This window comes from Lepus europaeus, chromosome 14, assembly GCF_033115175.1.
Source record: "Lepus europaeus isolate LE1 chromosome 14, mLepTim1.pri, whole genome shotgun sequence".
Lineage (NCBI taxonomy): Eukaryota > Metazoa > Chordata > Mammalia > Lagomorpha > Leporidae > Lepus > Lepus europaeus.
The window spans coordinates 93450033-93471634 of NC_084840.1; the positions used below are offsets into that span (position 1 = coordinate 93450033).

Here is a 21602-nt window from a genome sequence, read left to right on the forward strand (position 1 = left end):
CCTATAAAATGGAAAGGTGTCTGGGTAGCCTTGAGGATGCCTTCCAACTCTAATATTCTAGCCTTTCTAAAAAATACTATAATGACTCCTACAGTTACCGGAGCTTGAGGCCACAACGGGAAAGGGTGAGACTGCTCGGTGACGTCCTTGGGCACCTGATGCAAGAGAAGCACCTCCACATACAAAGAATAATGCCTTTTACGTGTGTGGGCTGATTGTAGGAGGGGAACACAATAAAGCGAACACTTCCCGGGTGCTTCCTTTAGGGAGCCTAGCATCAGTAGGCACCAAATAAGAACACCAAAGAGAAGAGCAGTTTTAGAACAGGAAGCACCAGAAATCAACAGTGCATCTGGGTCTACGGGACTCATGGAACCAACAGAAACAGGGACAGGTGCCAGAAAAATATGTTTGCATTCTGAACTAAAAGAAACAAAGCAGATTCTTTTCTCTTTGAGTCTTTTTTTTTTTTTTTTGACAGGCAGAGTGGATAGTGAGAGAGAGAGAGACAGAGAAAAAGGTCTTCCTTTTGCCGTTGGTTCACCCTCCAGTGGCCGCTGCGGCCGGCGCACCGCGCTGATCCGATGGCAGGAGCCAGGTGCTTCTCCTGGTCTCCCATGGGGTGCAGGGCCCAAGCACTTGGGCCATCCTCCACTGCACTCCCGGGCCACAGCAGAGAGCTGGCCTGGAAGAGAGTCAACCGGGATAGAATCCGGCGCCCCGACCGGGACTAGAACCCGGTGTGCCGGCACCGCAAGGCGGAGGATTAGCCTAGTGAGCCGCAGCACCGGCCTCTTTGAGTCTTTCAAGGGCTCTTCGTTCACACATGGCTCAGGAGTTGAGTTTGTGATAATAAATATTGTGGTCAGTACACAGAAGACATTGAAAAAACCCATCACACTTTGTATGGTCTAACAACATCCAAGTCCTCTTACCTGGGGGTTTTTAAATACGGCATATTTTTCCTCTTTCTCCAAAAACAGTACTTTATTTTCTGTGTCTCTTGTCCAATCTGATAGGACTTCAACAACATTTTCGTGGTCTTCAAAAAACCTCTCTGGTGAAACAGGAAAACATATTCTTTTAGGTCTGAGACAATGAGGTTTCCAACTAAGAAACAAACTCTTGTTGTGTTAAACACAATGCTTCATAATCTTCATCAGGGTCTCTAAAAGTCTTAATTCTCACATGATGTCACGCTGTGACATCCTTGTGTTTTAACTTCCAGTGTCATCCTCAATTTATCTTCCATTAAAAATGACTGAAAACACTATAACCCAGTGAAAATCCTCAGCTATTCCACTTTTTCTTGAAATTTGAGAGGCAGAGAGAGAGAGAGAGAGAGAACTCCCATGCACTTGCTCATTTCCCAAATGCTAACAATGGCCAGGATTGGGCTGCCCTGAAGCCAGGAGCCAGGAACTCAATCCAGTTCTCCAGTGTGGGTGTCAGGGACCCTATTACCTGAGCCATCACCACTGTATTCCTTACAGCCAGGTGCTCCAACGTGGTATACAGGCATCTTAACCACTAGGCTAAACACCCACTTGTCTCGCTTATTTTCTGCGGGTATATTTTACTTTAAGTAGCAGCAAGTGGAAGCCACCAGGCCACCGTTGTTTCCATGAGGAGTACAGTGTGGCAATGACTGGCTAAATACTTTGAATGAAATTGTGAGATTCACAGTGTGAACTCTAAGACATCACTTGCTGAAACTCTCAATAAGCAATGTGTGGATACCCGGACAAAACTTAAAGGATGGCCAAGTGCTTGGGCCCTGCACCCCATGGGAGACTAGGAGAAGCACCTGGCTCCTGCCATCGGATCAGCGCGGTGCGCCGGCCGCAGCGCGCCTACCGCGGCGGCCATTGGAGGGTGAACCAACGGCAAAAGACCTTTCTCTCTGTCTCTCTCTCACTGTCCACTCTGCCTGTCAAAAAAAAAAAAAAAAATTGAAGAAAAAGTCAAAGGGGCTGTCTTAGTATAAATCATTTCCTCAAGAAAAGAAATCCACCTACAGCTGCTAAAATAGCAAATTCTGTATTCCAGCCAGTTCTTCTGGAAGGCAACTGTCCTGTGAGTGCTATTAAGAATGAGAAGTGCCGGCGCCGTGGCTCAACAGGCTAATCCTCCGCCTAGCGGCGCCGGCACAGCGGGTTCTAGTCCCGGTCGGGGCGCCGGATTCTGTCCCGGTTGCTCCTCTTCCAGGCCAGCTCTCTGCTGTGGCCCGGGAGTGCAGTGGAGGATGGCCCAAGTGCTTGGGCCCTGCACCCCATGGGAGACCAGGAGAAGCACCTGGCTCCTGCCTTAGGATCTTCCTTTTTGCCGTTGGTTCACCCTCCAATGGCCGCCGCGGCCGGCGCATCTCGCTAATCCGAAGCCAGGAGCCAGGTGCTTCTCCTGGTCTCCCATGCGGGTGCAGGGCCCAAGGACTTGGGCCATCCTCCACTGCCTTCCCGGGCCATAGCAGAGAGCTGGACTGGAAGAGGGGCAACCGGAATAGAATCCGGCACCCCAACCGGGACTAGAACCTGGTGTGCCGGCACCGCAAGGCAGAGGATTAGCTTGTTAAGCCACGGCGCCGGCCAGGACCTCATCCATTTCTACACACATATCTTTTGCTCTCTGGGGCTCGACCTCCCTCTTGCACTTTGTCTCACGGAAGGCAAGCGAGGAGGGGAGAAGAGGAGGTGAGCACAGGTGTGAGCCCGCAGCAGTCACACCACGGTGGAAGGAAGCCACCTCTAAGGCGATGTGAGCCGACAGATACCCGGGCTTTCCCACAATCCATGCAGCTTGCTGAGCGTGCAATAAAAACAAGTGGCGATAGTAATGTTTACATTCCCCAAGGTCTGGCCACCTGCTCCATTCCCACATGCTTCACCACAAAGAAATGAAGAGGCAGGCACGGCACCTCCCATAAGGGAAGAGATGGATGGGGTGTCGTGAACGCCTGGACCCCAACTCTTCTTGAAAAGAGACCAAAGGCAAGCAAAGCTGCACGAGGTTTGGAGTCCAGGCACTGCTGGGGATGGGACTCACCGATCTGTAGCTCCGGGTACATTTCATACAGACACCAGTCCACACTGCAGTCACAATGAGTTTTCTCAAAAAGGTTGTCCAGAACATCGCGGGCCAGCTGCCGCTCATCCACCATCAGTGACTTGGTGCTATTGTCATTCATGTGCACCTTGACCACCAGCTGAGGGGGACAGAGGCACAGGGAGTCAGTGGATTTCAGTAACTGGAGGAGGCGACCAAGAGCAAGGGTTCGAGTCCCTACGGTGTCTGCGAGTTGAAGACTGTGTCCCGTGAACTCACGCATCATAAGCTCACTCTCATGCCTGACACTTGTTTTAGCTGCCAGCGAATACAGAGGTAGAGAAACCAATTCACAAAACCGGAAGACAAACAATAAACAAAGTGCTGGTGCATGCATTGAGAGACATTGCATTCTGGTTGGGGAGATACCAGCAGGCAGAACTGAATAAGAGCTGACTTTTTTCTTGACTTAAAACCAGGCGTTTTTTTTTTTTTTTTTTAGATTTACGTATTTCTTTGAAAAGCAGAGTTAAATACATAGAGAAAGGGATCTGCCATCTGCTGATTCACTCCCAAATGGCTGTAGTAGTCAGGGCTGGGCCAGGCCAAAGCCAGGAGCCTGAAACTCCATCTGGTGCAGTGGCCCAAGCACTTGAGCCATCTTCTGCTGCTTTCCCAGGTGCATTAGCAGGGAACTGGCCTGGGGAGTAGCTGGGCCTTGAGTCAACCAGGCTTGTATCTTGAACAGAAATTCTCTTTTGCTTAGCGGGAGTTGCGTCCCTTGTCACATAACCCAAGAGCACAGAACACCAGGTCCGTGGTTCACCTACCATCAATTCTCTGAAGGCGCGTGGCTGCACTGTGGCTGCGTTGTCACTGAGTGATCTTACTGAGAGTCACGTTCATAGCACAGCACGTTGGAGACCAGAGGTGGATTAAGTGAAATGAATACAGACCAACAGCCAGGAGGCAGGCAGGCAGATGACCAATCTAATTTCCTTTCTATTCCATTAAAAAAAATTCACCGGAATTTGATTTATGGTCAAGTTGGTAGTTACCTCATTCCAAATCTGGAAGTTTGGTGGGAGTAGAATTCACTCATCTTCCATGAAGACACATCATACCAGGGACTTTTTCTAGGCCACCTGTGGAAATTACTCCTACAGAGTGACCTTGACCTTGACCTAAGGGAACAGAATGAATGTAGGCTGCCAGGGTCCCTCCTGTGTATTTGTTGCGTGTTTTCTGAGGGCTGGGCTACTTAGCAATGAGACTCATTCTTTTTGACGAAGTAGGTAAATGGACTGGAATGTCTTCCTCTCCAAAAGGCAGGCTCAGCTTCTGCACAGCTGGGAGACTGCCCCTTCCGTCTCACTTCCCCCTGCCCCTGACCTTGGCAGCACTCTGTAGCTAACAGATGGGAGTTCCTGTGAAGACACCGGAGTGAGGAGCAGGTCACCACACAGCTCCTCCTCTTCCCAAAGCCACATCCCCAAGAATCAAAATGGAGACAACAGGGCAGTAGAAATGACTTTCTCCTCTACAGTTAGCCCTCTGCACCATGTATTCCCAGATCAAGCATATTTGGGGAAATCAAGTTCAATTTATGAACATGTATGGACAATTTCTCCTCTTGTTAATTGCTAAAGGATCCAACAGAATGACTATTACAAAACATTTACACCGTGATGGGTCTTGTAATTAATCCAGAGATGACTTGAAGTGTACAGGAGGTGCCACAGGTCCTATGCAAACACGGCACTATTTTATATTAGAGACTTGAGCACCTGTGGATTTTGGCATCTGATGGGGTCTGGGAACCAATATCCCCCACAGCTATGTGGACAACTGTACTTTTTCACCTTGAAAATCTGTAGTCCAGAAGCCTGTGGTTAGAAGGTTTTCCTACAAGTGTCTTTTGATGGATTTAAAAGGACAGGCTCAGGTACCACGGTATCAGAGGCATCTGTCTGGGCAGATGGGCTGCAGGGCAAACAGAAAATCCTCCCAGGGCAGCCTGGCCCGCGATGTGCTCTCTGCGGAGGGCACGCTGGCTGCTTTCTGTTGAGAACCATTGCTGTCGGGGGTTCTGTGACTTCAGAAACACCATCCACACGAGGGCTTGACAAACAAATCTCCCGGCTGGAAAAAACAGTGATGGCTGACCACATTTCCTTCTTGCTTAGAAATTCTTGAGAAAATAAAACATGGTGGCATTTTCTTTTGTTTTTACAGAGAACAAACGAGAGAGAAAAACACTAAACCACATAATTTCAAAATGATGAGAAGTTTTTTTGCAGAGTGTGCCAACTAGATTTAATCCACACATACTTATGAATGTCCACAATCATTAAACTTAGAAAACAACAAAACCGAGAGAAGGCTGGTGACTCTCAACAAGGAGAAATCCTATTTACTATTCTTTCTAGTTTCCACATTTGCAAACTGTTAGCTTTAGAGCAGCCCAAAATAGTGCTAAATCACAGTTATGGGATGGTTTAGCAAGCTAAGGACTTTCATATTTATATTCTATGATATGGGGCAAAATGATTTGAGAATGGAAAAACATCTCCTTTCTAATCCATGACAGTAAAGATTTTATAGTCTTAATCATTTCTTTTTATTTTTCTTTTGCAAGCTGTTCAGTAAAAAATATCCCAACCCTAAATCATTTATATTTTTTGCTTCTATAATAGGATTCACAAATAGACTTACTCTCTTGGGTTACAGAACTTTAAAATAAACATATACACAACTTGAATGGAAGGGCCTGATTCTGTTTCTAGTTCCCAAAGTGTTGCGCCACAGCTGTGGACACATCTCATTCAAGATGTCAGCATCCCTCAGAATACTGGAGGCAGGTCCCTCAGATGGAGTTGATTTCCATCTTTTAAAAACACATAGGCCGGCGTCACAGCTCACTAGGATAATCCTCCGCCTGCAGTGCCGGCACACCGGGTTCTAGTCCCGGTTGTGGCGCCGGATTCTGTCCTGGTTGCTCCTCTTCCAGTCCAGCTCTCTGCTGTGGCCCTGGAGTGCAGTGGAGGATGGCCCAAGTGCTTGGGCTCTGCACCCGCATGGGAGACAGGGGGAAGCACCTGGCTCCTGGCTTCGGATCGGCGTAGCACACCGACCGCAGCGCGCTGGCCGCAGCGGCCATTGTTGGGGGGTGAACCAACAGAAAAAGGAAGACCTTTTTCTCTGTCTCTCTCTCTCACTGTCTAACTCTGCCTGTCCAAAAAAAAAAAAAAAAGCAGCACATAGTATGGGCCGGTGCTGTGGCACGGAGGGTTAAAGCCCTGTCCTGCAGTACTGGCATCCCATATGGGCACCTGTTTGAGTCCCAGATGCTCCGCTTCCAATCCAGCTCTCTGCTATGGTCTGGGAAAGCAGTAGAAGATGGCCGAAGTTCTTGGGCCTCTGTACCTGCGTGGGAGACCTGGAAGAAGCTCCTGGCTCCCGGCTTTGATCAGCTCAGCTCTGGCCATTGCAGTCATTTGGGGAGTGAAGGTGGAAGCCTCTCTTTCTCTGTGGCTCTATCTCTCTATGTAACCTTGTCTTTCAAGTAAATAAAACCAATCTTTAAAAACAAAAAGCGCATGGTAGATTGCGTGTGAGCACATCATATTCGTGTTCTGTGTCATGGACAGCCTGTTGTATTAAGAAATACATATGTTGTGTCTGACGTCAGAGCAAACAAACAACTCCTGTTATCAGTTTCTTTGCTTTCCCACAAACCCAAGCGACTGCTTCTCTGGCGAGTCCAGGTGTGTTGTGTTTTGTGCTTACTGTTATAATTCGTCTAAGCCAAATGATGGCTAAGTGCTCTCGCTGTCTGTTGTGTGGCAGGAAATAGCAGCAAAATCAGTCGTGGGGAGAGTGTGGCTTTAATTTTTTTTTTTTTTTTTTGACAGGCAGAGTGGAGAGTGTGGCTTTAGAAGAGGAGGTGTTCAGAGAGAGGACAAGGGGTAAAGAGTTTTCTAAGAGTAGTGGGTGAGGGATTGCAGGCCCCACTGGGGGCCCAGGCTGGGCCAGGGGAGGGGGTGAGATACAGCCCAGCAGCCAAGACTGTGCCAGCCGCTGAGGGACTGTGGGAGTTCATCACAGGCAGAGACTAGGGCAGAATAACAGCAAGGAAGTTCATGCAGGACTTGGGAAGACTGTCTGATGAACCATGAATACCCGACCCAGGAATGGTCAAGGATTACCGCTGTCTCCATTGAATAACAACCATCACGTGTTAGGCACCTGCATTCCGCGTGCTGTGGGAGGAGCCATAGGTGTATACAGTGCAGAGCCCACCAGGACACCAAAGATAATTCACCCAACTCTGCACGAAACAAAGAGTTGCTCCTTGAGGACTCACAGAGGAGTTGAGATAAGAGGAAGATACTTTGATCTTTCCCTTAATTTACCAAATTAACTAGTAATAACACTTTATCATTAGGTGTGTACTTTTTTTAATAAACTATTTTTATTTATTTGTTTGAAAGGTAGAGTTACAGAAAGAGAGAGAGAGAGAGAGAGAAAGAGAGAGAGAGAGAGAGAGAGAGAGAGAGAGAGAAATCTTCTATCCAGTGCTTTACCCCCCAAGTGGCTCAGTGGCTGGGACTGGGCCAGGTGGAAGCCAGGAGTCTGGAACTCCACCCAGGTCTCCCACGTGGGTGCAGGGGCCCAAGTACTTGGGCCATCTTCTGCTGCTTTCCCGGGGCGCATGAGCAGGGAGCTGGATTGGAAACGGAGCATCTGGGACTTGAACACATGCTCACATGGGATGCCAGTGTTGGAGGCGGTGGCTTAACCCACTGTGCCACAAAGCTGGCCCCAGGTGTGTACTTCCAGTGAGGTCAAAGAGAGATGATTCTGTTCTAACACACATGTTCCTCAGAAACCTATGTTCTGTAAAAAGTGCACAACAAAATTACAGGCCTATTGGGAAACTAAGGTTGGGGGCAAATCACTCAACACCAGTGCAACTGAGAGACCAGAACACTAGCAAAATAACTTGTGGCATCCTGGGGGAAAACCTGGACAGCCAGGGCAGGCCGGGGTGGGGCTGGGGGTTAGGGGCTGCCCAGGGGATGGGAAATGTGCACAAAAGCAACTGAGGAAGTGCAAGGCCAAGGTGTGCTCCAACTCAGGGAAGGTCAGAAGGCAGCACCACCTGCAGCAGCATGAGGGTCATGCAAAGGCCCGGAGGTCTCCCCTCAAGGGAGGGGGCTCTGGATGTGGAAATTTACTTAAAGTGTCTTAAAAATAGAGCTCAAAGGGCCCCAAGCCTGTGCAGCAGCCAAGCCAAGAGCCTTTCCCTTTGTTCTTGAAGGTAAATTCTACTCCCACAATTTCAGCTCTTAGGAAAAAAAAAATCTGGAAAGCAACAAAAATATCCCAGACAGGCCAAGGAAAGTTGCATGCATATGTGACTATAAGTCCCCCATGTATCAGTCCAAATGCGCTGATATCACAGAGGAAATTACTACATAATCCATCTTTGTCTCCAAAATAACAAACAAAAACAAAACCAAAACCACATTGCAACTGTTTGGATAGTACTACTCAACATTTTAAATGTTATTCATCATTAAGTGTAAGATGTCATGAAGTTAACTTCCCCCGTACAAAACTGGTAAGAGTGTACCTTCTTTTCTAGGATATACTATTTTATTATGCTTTTTAACAGATGACAGAATTGACTCTCAGAGAGGCCGAGTGAGCTGCCTAAGATGCACAGCTAAAATGTGCTGTCAGTGTGGCTCCAGAATTCATGTGCTTTGCTTTTTAAAAAAGGTCTCATTTATTATTTTCTGAGATAACATTTTTGTTTACATTATAGTAAAAGGCTTATTGGCTACACCAAATAAAGAGTTCTACAAATAAAGAATAAAAAAAAAACCCACAATTTGACATGGAAGCAGGCACAGGCTGTACACAATAATCGAAGGAAAAGGTATTCATCTTTACTCATACGAAATTATTTAACCTAGAGTAGTGTAGAATTCACATCAATTTGTTCGACAAAGATTTAGAATAGTTTGACAAAACATTGTATTTGCAGCAAAACTGACACACTGACACATTCAAGCATTACTTTCTTCCTCTCTCTCCTACCCCTCCCTCCCTCCCTCCTTCCCTCCTTCCCTCTTTTCCACCTCTCTCTCTAATTTTAGCACCCGCTAAAATGTGTGGTGTTTGTCTCTGTATCTGTTTATCTCATTCAATTTGATGTCCTCTGATTCCAACCATTTTTGTTGCAAATGACAGAATTCCACTCTCTTTTTTACAACTGAATACTATTTCACCATACATATATGGCATTTTCTTTATGGCCTCACCTCACGATGGACACCTTGGTTGATTCCATATCTTAGCTAGGGTGAACACTGCTGCTATCCACAGCTTACCTTCTTAACTTTGGCCTCCTTCAGTTTTTCCAACGCCAGCTTAATTTTATCAGCTTTGGCCCGGGCTTCTTCCTCTTCCTGTAAAATTGCAAACGATTCAACACAGCTCATTAACTACTGTTAGCGAGGAATTCCCCACGCCACCCCCACTGTCTTAGTGAGTACCTTAGCGAATTTCACACAGCTCTTAACAAAAATCTGCAGCCAAGATGTAGGCAGCAGCCACCCTTTGTATCTTGGGAGTAGTAATTAAAAAGATAAAATGATGTCTTTAACGTCACATCTTTAGAACACAAAAAATCTCTGCTTGGCTCCCAGCCTGGGATCTACCCTAAGGAATCTATAGCTGGACCTTTTACAAGGGATCTGATCTCTCCCGAAGTTTTATGCATAATTTTGGATCAAGGCGTCTTTTTAGGGATTCCTAGGTATGTGATTCTTAAAATGGTCCTTAATTCCCCCAAAATTAAGACTCAAGCTTAACATTTACACCAAAAGCACTGACAAACAGGAACAGGGAGAACAGGATAGAGAATCGTGCAAGCCCAAAGCCCTCTGATTTACACGATGTAATATTCTGAGAATATGGTTATTAAGGCTTTTTGCTATTTATAGAGATAGGGAAATAAGCTGTTCTGGTTTCATTATAATTAGACTTGGATCTTCTTACACCATTTTTTTTAAAGATTTATTTATTTATTGGCAGAGTGCTGGAGAGAGAGATGGCTCTTCCATTCAGTGGTCCACTCCCCAAATGGCTGCGTCTGTGCCAGGCAGAAACCGGGAGTTAGGAACTCCATCCTGGTCTTCCACATCGGTACTTGGGCCATCTTTCACTGCCTTCTCACATGCAGGATGAGCCACAATGCTGGCCCATTACCAGGGGTTCTTCAATTTCTTTTGATCCATAACCCACCCCTCTTCTTGACAGGCAGAGTTAGACAGTGAGAGAGAAAGGTCTTCCTTCCATTGGTTCACCCCCCAAATGGCTGCTACGGCCAACGCACTGTGCTGATCCGGAGCCAGGAACCAGGTGCTTCCTCCTGGTCTCCTGTGCAGGTGCAGGGCCCAAGCTCTTGGGCCATCCTCCACTGCACTCTGGGGCCACAACAGAGAGCTGGGCTGGACTGGAAGAGGAGCAACCGGGACAGAACTGGCACCCCAACCAGGACTAGAATCAAGGGTACCAGCGCTGCAAGTGGAGGATTAGCCTAGTGAGCCGTGGTGCCAGCTGATCCATAGCCCCTTTAAAGATGTGTCGACAGTGTTAGGAACCCTGCAGAAATTCCCATTCATATTGAATTTGGTATTTAATTCCAGGGGATTCCTGGCCTCCTTAAAATCTTCACAGACCCCATATTAAGAGTGCCTGCTCCCTATTGATCATCCATTTTCCAATAATTTTTCTATAATAAATACATATAGAGCAATTAGTAGGATAGCAGATGATTTAAATTTTGGCTTGTTTTAATATTTGTGCATCTATAAGACATGCTATGAACTTTAGGGTCATTCACATTGACAAATCCTGATCATTATTATATAGGATAACAAATGTAGAAGCCACGGGAAGTGGGGCTGGGCTCCTACTGTAAGATATTCTTTTTTTAAAACATTTATTTATTTATTTGAGAAGCAGAGTTACAGACAGAGGGAGAGACAGGTCTTCCATCTGCTGATACACTTCCCAAACGACTGCAATGGCCAGAGCTGGGCAGATCCAAAGCCAGGAGCCAGGAGCTTCCTCTGGGTCTCCCACATGGGTGCAGGGGCCCACACACTTGGACCTTCTTCCACTGCTTTCCCAGGCCATTAGTAGAGAGTTGGGTCAGAAGAGGAGCAACTGAGACTCCAACTGGCAACCATGTGGGATGCTGGCAACACAGGCAGAGGCTTAACCTACGCCCCCACACCCTGCACTATGATATTATCAATGAGACTTGGTCACATTTTTACCCTTCTGAACAGGGTTGACAAATTCAACAAAACTCAAGTTAGTCCAATTCAGAAAATGTGTAATGAATATCTTAGGCTAGAATAGGAGACATGGAAATATATAATTTAGCTCCACGGTTCACACACAGTTAATAAAACACTGCCCCAACAGGTTGAGTATCATCAGGGCGTGTCTATGTACAAATATGAGTATGGTTTTTAACTAAACTATAATACATCCTGAATAAGACCCTGATAGTTTTTTTTTTAAAAAAACTTTCTTTAGTTGAGAAACAGAGAGAGAAGAGAGAGCTCCTTGCTTTGCTCCTCCAATGCCCACAGCAGCTAGGTGAAGGCCAGGCCAAACCCAGGAGCCAGGGAATCAATTCGAGTCTCCCATGTGCATAGCAGAGGCGCAAGTACTTGAGCCAGCACCTGCTGCCTCCTGAGGTACACATTAGCAGGAAGCTGGAATCCGAAGTGGGGCCAGTACTTGAACCCAAGCACTCCCTTAAGAGATGTGAGAGTCCGGAGCAGCGGGCTTAACCACACCCCAGCGTGCTCTGTACGCACACCCATGCCTCTTGCTTATGCACGCTGTGGCTTTGCAATGAACACACTCAGCACGGTTGCTTTTCAGCATCTCAGAGCCCTGACGACCGCAGTGATCACTCCCCAGAAAGGAAAGCCGACGGGCAGCAGAGGTGGACGGACCTGCTGGCCCCGGCCCCGCGCACTTACCTTAGAGAGCGGCTCGGGGGGTGGTGGTGGCAATGGAAGGTCTATCACAGGGTCAGCAGGCGGGGGAGGTAAGTCATTCTCGTACTCGCTGCTACTGGTGGCTGCGGCATTCGCTCCGTAAGCAAGAGAGGCCACGCTGCTGCAGCTCGGTGTCCCCAGAGACGCCGAGTGACGCTGGCCTTGAGAGGACTCTTTCTGTGCCTGGATTGTCCTCTGCTCAGCCTCACTTATGTCTGCCACCAGATCCGCCATGAGAGCGTCTAAATCTTGGTCTTCCAGTGCGTTTAAGGACTCTGATGGGGAGAAATTATATTAGTGATAAAACACACACACACACACACACATCTGAGCCTGGAAAAACAGAGAGAAGATCATGTTTTTTTTTTTTTTTTTTTTTAATAGCATCATTATCATTATTTTAAAAATTCATTTAGGGGCTGACACTGTGGCATAGTGGGTAAAGCCACTGCCTGCAGTGCTGGCATCCCATATGGGTGCCAGTTCAAGTCCCAGCTGCTCCACTTCTGATCCACCTCTCTGCTGTGGTCTGGGAAAGCAGTAGAAGATGGCCCAAGTCCTTGGGCCCCTGTACCCATGTGGGAGACCCGGAGGAGGCTCCTGGCTCCTGGCTTCGGATCAGTGCAGCTCTGCCTGTTGCAGCCAACTGGGGAGTGAACCAGCAGATGGAAGACCGCTCTCTCTCTTTCTCTCTCTCTGCCTCTCCTCCCCTCTGTATGTAACTCTTTCAAATAAATAAATAAATCTTTTAAGAAATTCATTTAATTTGTATTTATTTGAAAGGCAGAGAAACAAGAGACACAGAGAGATCTTCCATCCACTGGTTCAGTCCCTACATGCATACAACAGGTAGGACTGGGCAGGCCCAACGCCTGGAGCCCAGCACTCACCCAGGTCTCCCACGAGGGTGACAAGGACGCAAGCATGTGCGCCATCACTGCTGCCTCCCAGGGTGTGCATTAGCAGGAAGCTGGAGTTGGGAGTGGAGCAGGGACTCAAGGCCCAGGCACTCCCCTCTGGCATGCGGGGCCCCAGGGGGCTTGACTGCTGTGCCAAACGCCTGACCCAGAAGGCCCTTTGCAAGAGCACCATTTGGGGAGGGGGAATCATCTGATTTGTTGTGATAGGATGAGCAGGCCTGAGGACTCACAAGTGCAGCATTTCCTTTTTTTTTTTTTTTTTTATTTTTTTATTTTTTTAATTAAACTTTTATTTAATGAATATAAATTTCCAAAGTATAGCTTATGGGTTACAATGGCTTCCCCCCTCCCATAACTTCCCTCCCGCCCGCTACCCTCCCCTTTCCCGCTCCCTTTCCCCTTCCATTCATGTAAAGATTCATTTTCAATTCTCTTTGTATACAGAAGATCAGTTTAGTATATATTAGGTGATGACTGAGGGCTTCGGGGGAGTTCCTCACACCGAGGACAGAAAAGGGAAATGTGTTCTCCACACTAGAGCGCCCCACACACCAGCAAGCCCAGGGACAGAGGCCTACGTGGGGAATTCTCGAACATTCTAGGGCAAGACCTTAGAGTTTTGGAGAGGCAGGAGAGGCAGATACTGGACAGCGATGGGAGGACAGACAGAGCACCGCTGATACTAATGCCTTTACACTGGGGAGTGGAGAGCAGGGGGGGCCCCTGTAAGGTTCACCACCCAAGGTACAGGAAACTGTGCATCCGAAATAAGAGCAACTCATCATGAACAGCAGCGAGTATGGCACGACTGTGGAGGAGGCAGAGAGCTGCTCAATGGGATTCAATGCGAAGGCTTTATGATGACCCTGAACTTGGCACTTCCTTCCAAGTGTGAGCTGACCCTCACTGGCTCGGATTGGGAAAGCGGCTGGCTGGGGTGGCGTGGTGGGAGTGGGGCCACGGTTGGCCACGCCCTCCCTAGGTGGGTGGGGGCAGGGAAGAGTTTTAGGGCAGATGGAACCGCCATCTCCTGGGAGGGAGGGGATTCTAGCGGCTGTGGGTCGCACCAACCGGAACAAGGAAATGGAGCCAGGAAAATGCAGCCCGCGTGGTAAAGAACACACAGAAAGCTTCGTGACACAATTCTTGCCAAACATCAGCATCATGCACACCATGGAGCAGATGACACGAATGCCAGCGGCTCTAGTGTACAGCCCTGGGCGAGGGTTTCAATCTCCCGAATGTGTAACAAGGTTTATTCTCCTCTAACACACTGTTATATGTAATTTCTTCATAAAATCTAGTTAGAATAATTTAAAATGTTTTCAGTGAAAAGATATGGAACTAAGAAAGCCTAGTTGTAATTTCCCAACAATCAAAAAGATGGATATTTGATATCTAAACCTTTGAATTCATTATAAAAATTATAGGAAAAAAATTTTGTTAATGACACATTAATTTTCACAGCAAAATTAATCTAACTTATGACATTATTTATGAATATAGCTATAAAAACCGCCTAGGTAAATTAATACAGATTAAATATTTTAATATAAATTAATTAAATTTAGGGGCCTGTGCTGTGGCACAGCAGGTTAACGCCCTAGCCTGAAGCGCCCGCATCCCATATGGGCGCAGGTTTGAGACCTGGCTGCTCCACTTCCAATCCACCTCTCTGCTATGGCCTGAGAAAGCAGTAGAAGATGGCCTAAGTCCTTGGGCTCCTGTACCCATGTGGGAGACCCAGAGGAGGCTCCTGGCTCCTGGCTTCGGATGGGTGCATCTCTGGCTATTGTGGACAATTGGGGAGTGAACCAGCGGATGGAAGACTCTCTCTCTCTCTGCCTCTCCTCTCTCTGTGTAACTCTGACTTTCAAACAAATAAATCTTTAAAAAAATTAATTAATTTAATAATAAAGAAATGAGTAATATGGAATTGGAGAATGAGACAGTAATGGATTTCGTTCTGAAATTTGTTGCTAACTCCCTGAATGATACTGGGAGAACTATTTTTAACTCATTCTAGCAATATTTTAAAGCAAAAACAGTAAAAAAATCAATTCCTAATGCAATTCCCAACGCATTTAAATTTCTGTACACACTGGTACTTTTTAACAGTTTTGTCCTAAACCCAAATGAGGCCACACGCGTAGGTGGTCTGTAATGAGCGGAGTCTCTTGCGACTGTGCTGTAATACTGCTAGGTCCATACATGGCTGGATTTCTTTGTTTCTAGTATTTTCAGCACTTTTTTGATGTTGGGGACTGCATTAGCCCTCTGAAAGCACTGAGTAGACAACAATTTAAGAATTGATTAAATTTTATTTTTTAGCTGAGCTGATTAAAAAGCACTCAGGTACTATGAGTGTGGTGTGGTTCAGCCAACACTTTTCATATCTTCGATCCTAAGTTATTTATTGCTGTTGTCATTTTGCACACGTGCATTGATTTTTCAAAACTTCACGGGTGTTACCATCTTGATAGAAGTCATGGCCAGAAATCAGCTATGCAGCAAACAGATAAGAGTGTAGGAAACAGAAAATTGGAAGAGGGGTATTATGTTTACCAAGAAACAGGCAGTTGACAGAAACAAAGCAACTCCGGATTCCTGTACGTTGGCTTCTGTCTTACTATTTTTTATACTTTGGGCAGGTACTGCCAAGTATTTGGCACATGTTTTTCAAGGTTGTACTGATTCTCATTAGTTGGCAAGCCGCTGGTGGAGACTTACTATCATTTCAATAACACATGGGCAGAAGACTCCTGTACCAAGGAAGAAGAGTGGCAATAAAGTGACAACCCAAGGAAAACTGAAAAATATTAAATAAATTATTCATGAGTATATTAGGGAGTTTCAAAAAGCTCAGGCAAAATGGAATTCAAAAAATCGTTTATTTTGACTGAAAACATTTTCGAGATCCACACATTGCTTTTTTTTAGAATATACATTTTTCTGTGAATTTTTTGAGGACCAACAGAGCACCCAGTCAGTTTTGATCAATTAATATGGAATGGACAGTTCATTACCATTCTTAATGGGACATTTTTACTGATATTTTCCTATACTACTCCTGATTGCCTAATGGGCTTATTAACAAGAAGAAACTCCCCTTACTTCTTAAAAAAACAAGACAGTCTTGAGGGATGTGGGATGTGGGATGATCCCTTTCATTATAGGCAAAGATATCTTCTTGGCTTTTTAATTCAATCTGGACACAATAAAAAAAAATGAAATCAAGGATTTTTAACAATGATATCTATCACTATGTCCAGATTTCTTCAATTTTGTTTTCAAACTGAAATTCCATACAGATTTTAAAAAATTTATTTATTTATTTATTTATTTATTTGAGAGGCGGAGAGACAGAGAAAGCTCCCATCCACTGGTTTACTTGGGAAGTAGACAATAGCCAAAGCTTGGCCTAGCCAAAGCCAGGAGCCAGGAACTCAATCCAAGTCTCTTACGTGGGTGGCATGGGTCATCATTACTGCCTCCCAGGGACTACATTAGCAGGAGCTGGAGTTGGGGCTTGAACTTAGGCACTTAGATATGGAACACGGGCATCTTAACTGCTAGGCTACCTGCCCATGCCTGTTCCATACAGAATCTAGCCACTGCTATTTAAAATTACTGAAGAAGACAAATGATTGTACTTACCATTTAGATCTTTGAAACCCACACTATAGTTGAATTCATCTCTGGGTGGTTTAGGATCAGGAGGAGGGAGAGTGTCCACTCCTAGACTCTGTGAAAACAGCCCCCCCGCCCCAAGTTATTCAAGACAAATATTTTTGCGGTACATTTTAATCAACAAGTCAAAAAAACCTTTATTATTTACACACTTTTTGTCTAAATAGGTTCTTTAAGAACCATATTCTTGTTTGAAAATGTTTTATGTGATTTCTTTTCCCCTACAGAAAACTGCATCTTAAAAGTTCTAGAAGGAATATCTTGAAACAGAACTTGTCAACTGAGAATGATTGAGAATGAGATTGTTGAGCTCATTTTGGTAAAACATAGAGTTTCCTGTAATGAATACATATAATATATATGTTTCTATAAAGATATAAGTAATCATATAAAAGTTATCAGGCAATCTGCCATCGTACAGTAAAATGCTATGCTGTTATTATTAACTAATGATACTCTTCTTAAAAACAAATTAGGACACAATAGACATTACTAATTCACAAACAGTGCTTTTAAAAACTTAGGAACAAGTGACTCATTATATAATTTTAAAGTCATATGACATTTATAATTTACATTTCCAAGAATTTTTTTTTTTTGTTTTTTGTGTTTTTTTTGACAGGCAGAGTGGACAGTGAGAGAGAGAGACAGAGAAAGGTCTTCCTTTGCCGTTGGTTCACCCTCCAATGGCTGCCGCGGCCAGTGCGCTGCGGCCGGCGCACTGCGCTGATCTGAAGCTAGGAGCCAGGTGCTTCTCCTGGTCTCCCATGGGGTGCAGGGCCCAAGCACTTGGGCCATCCTTCACCGCCTTTCCGGGCCACAGCAGAGAGCTGGCCTGGAAGAGGGGCAACCGAGACAGAATCGGGCGCCCCGACCGGGATTAGAACCTGGTGTGCTGGCGCCGCAAGGCGGAGGATTAGCCTAGTGAGCCATGGCACCGGCCTTACATTTCCAAGAATTTTTTTGTCTATAATTTGAGAAGTGATTTCTTCACCTGTTCTCAAGCATGAATGTTTTTACGACAGTACATACTTCCTTGGTGTTAATTTGATTTAGTAACTGATACCTTTGTTTATTTTTTAAAATTCTGAAAGAAACCAATCATTAGGTATTTGAAAGTTAATTTTAAGTAGGCAAAAATCTATTAATCAAGAAGGTGCTCAAATATTAATCCAATCAATTAAGAGTCAAAGGTAAATTATAGAGCAAAGTGACTACAATCCCCAAATTCATTTTTAAAAACAGAATGATCCCTCAAAAAATACCTGGGAAAGGGGAGTTTGGTGGATGAAACACACAAACGAAAAATTTACTGAGAGTAAGTACAATGAACTTCATTATCTGAGTTTGTTTTTGAATGTCAAAACAAGCAGTCTACATCACAACTCGGGGGGCCAACTAATTTTTCTCAGTAATAGTCTATTTTGCTTTTTAATGAACTTAGAAGTAGTTCTCTAACAGAATACATAAATTTGTGATACAATGGAGTTCTAGTGAAGTGGGGTGGTGGGGAGAGAGAGGCAAAGGATTTTCGGAAGGAGGTCTTTAATCATGGAGAGTCATACCAGAACCCGGTATGCAGTGAAATGTGAAATGAAGTGATTGGATGTGGCTCACACAGATGCAAACACTGAACAGTAAACTGTGTTTCTGTTTGGATGCTTCAACGCAGAACTCAAGGTAGAACACCTCACTGCTCGAGGTGACGTTCAAAAAATCATTGAATGAGAAATATTAAGAAAATGAGAAGTCAGGTGGTTCCAGATGTGGCAAAATCCATGGAGGTGAACGACTGGCACTTGAGAACCCTGCTTTACCCTGAGCTGCTCCGAACCATGCGCCCGAAATGTGTGTTTGTTTTTGTTTTTGTTTTTTTTTTGACAGGCAGAGTGGATAGTGAGAGAGGGACAGAGAGAAAGGTCTTCCTTTTTGCCGTTGGTTTACCCTCCAATGGCCACTGCGGCCGGCGCACCGCGCTGATCTGAAGCCAGGAGCCAGGTGCTTCTCCTGGTCTCCCATGTGTGTGCAGGGCCCAAGCACTTGGGCCATCCGCTACTGCCTTCCCGGGCCACAGCAGAGAGCTGGCCTGGAAGAGGAGCAACCGGGATAGAATCTGGCGCCCCAGCCGGGACTAGAACCCGGTGTGCCGGCGCCGCAAGGCGGAGGATTAGCCTGTTAAGCCACGGCACCGGCCTCGAAATGTGTCTGATGAGAAGCCCACAGCGGCGATTTTCCAATGTACTTACTGGGATTCTGCCACAAAGAACTTCCTTTCACCAATTATTTATTTTTTCTGAAATAAAGTTTGACTAGGACCCGAGGGAAACGAAGATAAACTCTCAATTCTTTCCCTTTGTTTATCACTTTTTCAGAGTCATAAGAAGGCTCTAGCAATGGCGGCCAATAAAAAGTTTCATTTTTGTTAATTTTTATTCTCATTCTGAATGCGTATTTCTGTGAAGAATTTACAAACATATTGCCGTGAAGAAATAAAAATTTATATTTAGAATATCTTACTCTTTCTTTTATAGGTTCTGGGCATTCTATCTCGCTTAGAAAAGCTACTCAGATCTTCAGATGACACAAACGTTTCTGGCACATTTCCTCCACTGATGTACAGAACTCATGTGTGATGCAGAATTGCAGCTTTTGATGTTCCAAATGCATTGGCCCAACACAGTTCTCTGCCAGTTATTTAGAATTTCATCTTTATGAGGAGATAGAGAGAGGGAGAGAGAGAGACACTAACACAAATAGGCTAGCATGCTAACTAATGAGAAATGGGACAGAAAAATAAATTGGAGTTCTTTGTACTATTTTTTTAAAAAATTATTTATTTTATTTAAAAGAGAGAGAGAGAGAGCGAGAAAGATTGATCTCCCCCATCCTCTGCTCCATTCTTTAAATGCCTGCAACATCCAGCCTGGGCCAGGCCATAACCAGAGCCTGAAGCTCCATCTGAGTCTCCCACGTGGATGGCAGGGATCCAAGTACTTGAGCCATCACATGGTGCACACTGGAATTTGAAGGGAGCCAGGACTTGAACCCAGGCACTCTGATATGAGGTGTGGCCACTCCATGTGGCATCTTAATTGCTACACCAAATTCCTGCCCTTGTACTGTTCTTTTAACTTTTCTGTAAACTTGAAATTATTTCAAAGGAAAAAAATTACAATCATATGATTACATTTTAGTTTAATTTTTTCCTATTTTGGGAAATTATCCTAACACCCATGTTTATCTGCCCCGCTCAACCACGTCCTAGTTTTAAAGAATAGAACAGGCACAAAATCCACAAATGGTGACAAAATGCCGCCTTTTCTAATGGCTGAGGAAATCTCCAGTAATCCCAAAGAGCAGTTAACAGGGGGCAGATTGAAGGAGAGATTTTAGACTCAAGGACGAGGTAGGGTCTTTTCCTTACCCTGAAGTCTCGGAGCCTATGTACTGAGGGCCTGCGTAAGCCACGCAAACCTACGACTACACAACAAAGAAAGAGCAAAACCCAAGGGCCTTGAGGGAGGGCAGGTCTGGGAAATGCAGAGGGGTGCTTGCTTACTTTTGGGCTATCTTGGCCATACTCATAGTGGTCCCGTGAAAATCCCAGACCCCTACCAGTCAGAACAGTGACTTCTGCAGGCTGCACCAGCGAACGCACAGAGAGGCCACCGGTGTTCATACAGGGCCTCCCCGGCGGGAAAAACACAGTCCTCATCCGGAGAAATGAGGTCCCCCGTGAACCAGCACCCCTCCATCTAAGCCGATGGTCCCATATTCTGTCTCATCTTTTATAGAATCTACGCCTTTTTGAATTTTATGAGGAATGTAAAATCGATACTAACTAAAATGGGTTTCTTTTTCCTAAAATAAATAGTCTTTGAAAACATGGACCAATTGCATTGTTTCTGGAGAAAATGTAAGATCTTTATCATATTTAGAAATATGGAGTCATTGTTATTTTGATATTTAACACGAGAAAGCGATGAACTGAGTGATCAGGCCACATGGAGATCTTTAAGATGTAACATTTCCTCAAGGGTTGGTTAAAAAAAAAAATCTTGAATAAGGATGATGTCATTTTCCTAGCTCATCTTGGGAAAATTGCCAAGTGATGGCGGTAGGGAGATTTGCTGGGGGAGATTTCCTGTGATGCCAAATGTCTGCCCACAGAGACATGAGCACTGCCCTGACAGAGTGGATGTGTGACCAAAGGAGTAAAGTAACTGAATTTAGAAGGGAACAATCAGAGAAAAGCTTAATTTCGTGAACCCACCACTGTCACAGCTATATCAGGAATATGTACTATTGCCAATCTCCAATTTGTTTGCTTATTTTTAAAGACAATTCTCTCGTCTCATTGAAACTAAATTCCTTAACCCCACTTCCCTTCCAATTTTCAAAGTAAGAAGGGAAGTTTACCTGGGTCAGAAGATCCATCTCTCCCAGCAGACTGCTGAACATTTGGTCGATATCTTCGCTTGACTCCCCCATCTGAAAAAGAAGAAGCCCAGATGTTTACAGTCTAATAGACGTGTGAGCCTGCAATAATCATTATCTCTCTCTTTTCTCCAACACCTGGTTGGTGGGCAGATGTGTTGGGAAGGTGCATTTCAGCCCGAAGTTCAATGCCTGACCATCATCAAACTTGCCCGGTTCAAGGCTGAGCCAAACCATGAGAACTGCCTCAAAGCAATCAAGCAACTTTGTTTTTTTCCTGCACTCAGTAAGTCTCCTTGGAGCCAAGTAGACACAGTGGATACCATCAGGGACTCCACCTCCTAGCAGGAGCCTTCGTAGGAAAGGAGAAAACCTCAGACCACAGAGAGTTGGGTCAGAGAAGTGAAGAGCTGCCCCT

General features: G+C 45.3%; 1 protein-coding gene across 1 annotated transcript in view; it reads right to left on the reverse strand.

Annotated features, from left to right (window-relative positions):
* The window catches only part of APBB1IP (amyloid beta precursor protein binding family B member 1 interacting protein), a 98970-nt gene that overhangs the window by 33167 nt on the left and 44201 nt on the right, over window positions 1-21602 (reverse strand). The window contains exons 2-7 of the mRNA XM_062211167.1: window positions 21167-21238; window positions 16715-16802; window positions 12120-12412; window positions 9444-9521; window positions 3043-3202; window positions 936-1057 (exon numbers count right to left, since the gene is read on the reverse strand). Of these exons, the coding sequence (XP_062067151.1) occupies window positions 936-1057; window positions 3043-3202; window positions 9444-9521; window positions 12120-12412; window positions 16715-16802; window positions 21167-21238 (813 nt within the window). The remainder of the gene's footprint in view (window positions 1-935; window positions 1058-3042; window positions 3203-9443; window positions 9522-12119; window positions 12413-16714; window positions 16803-21166; window positions 21239-21602) is intronic.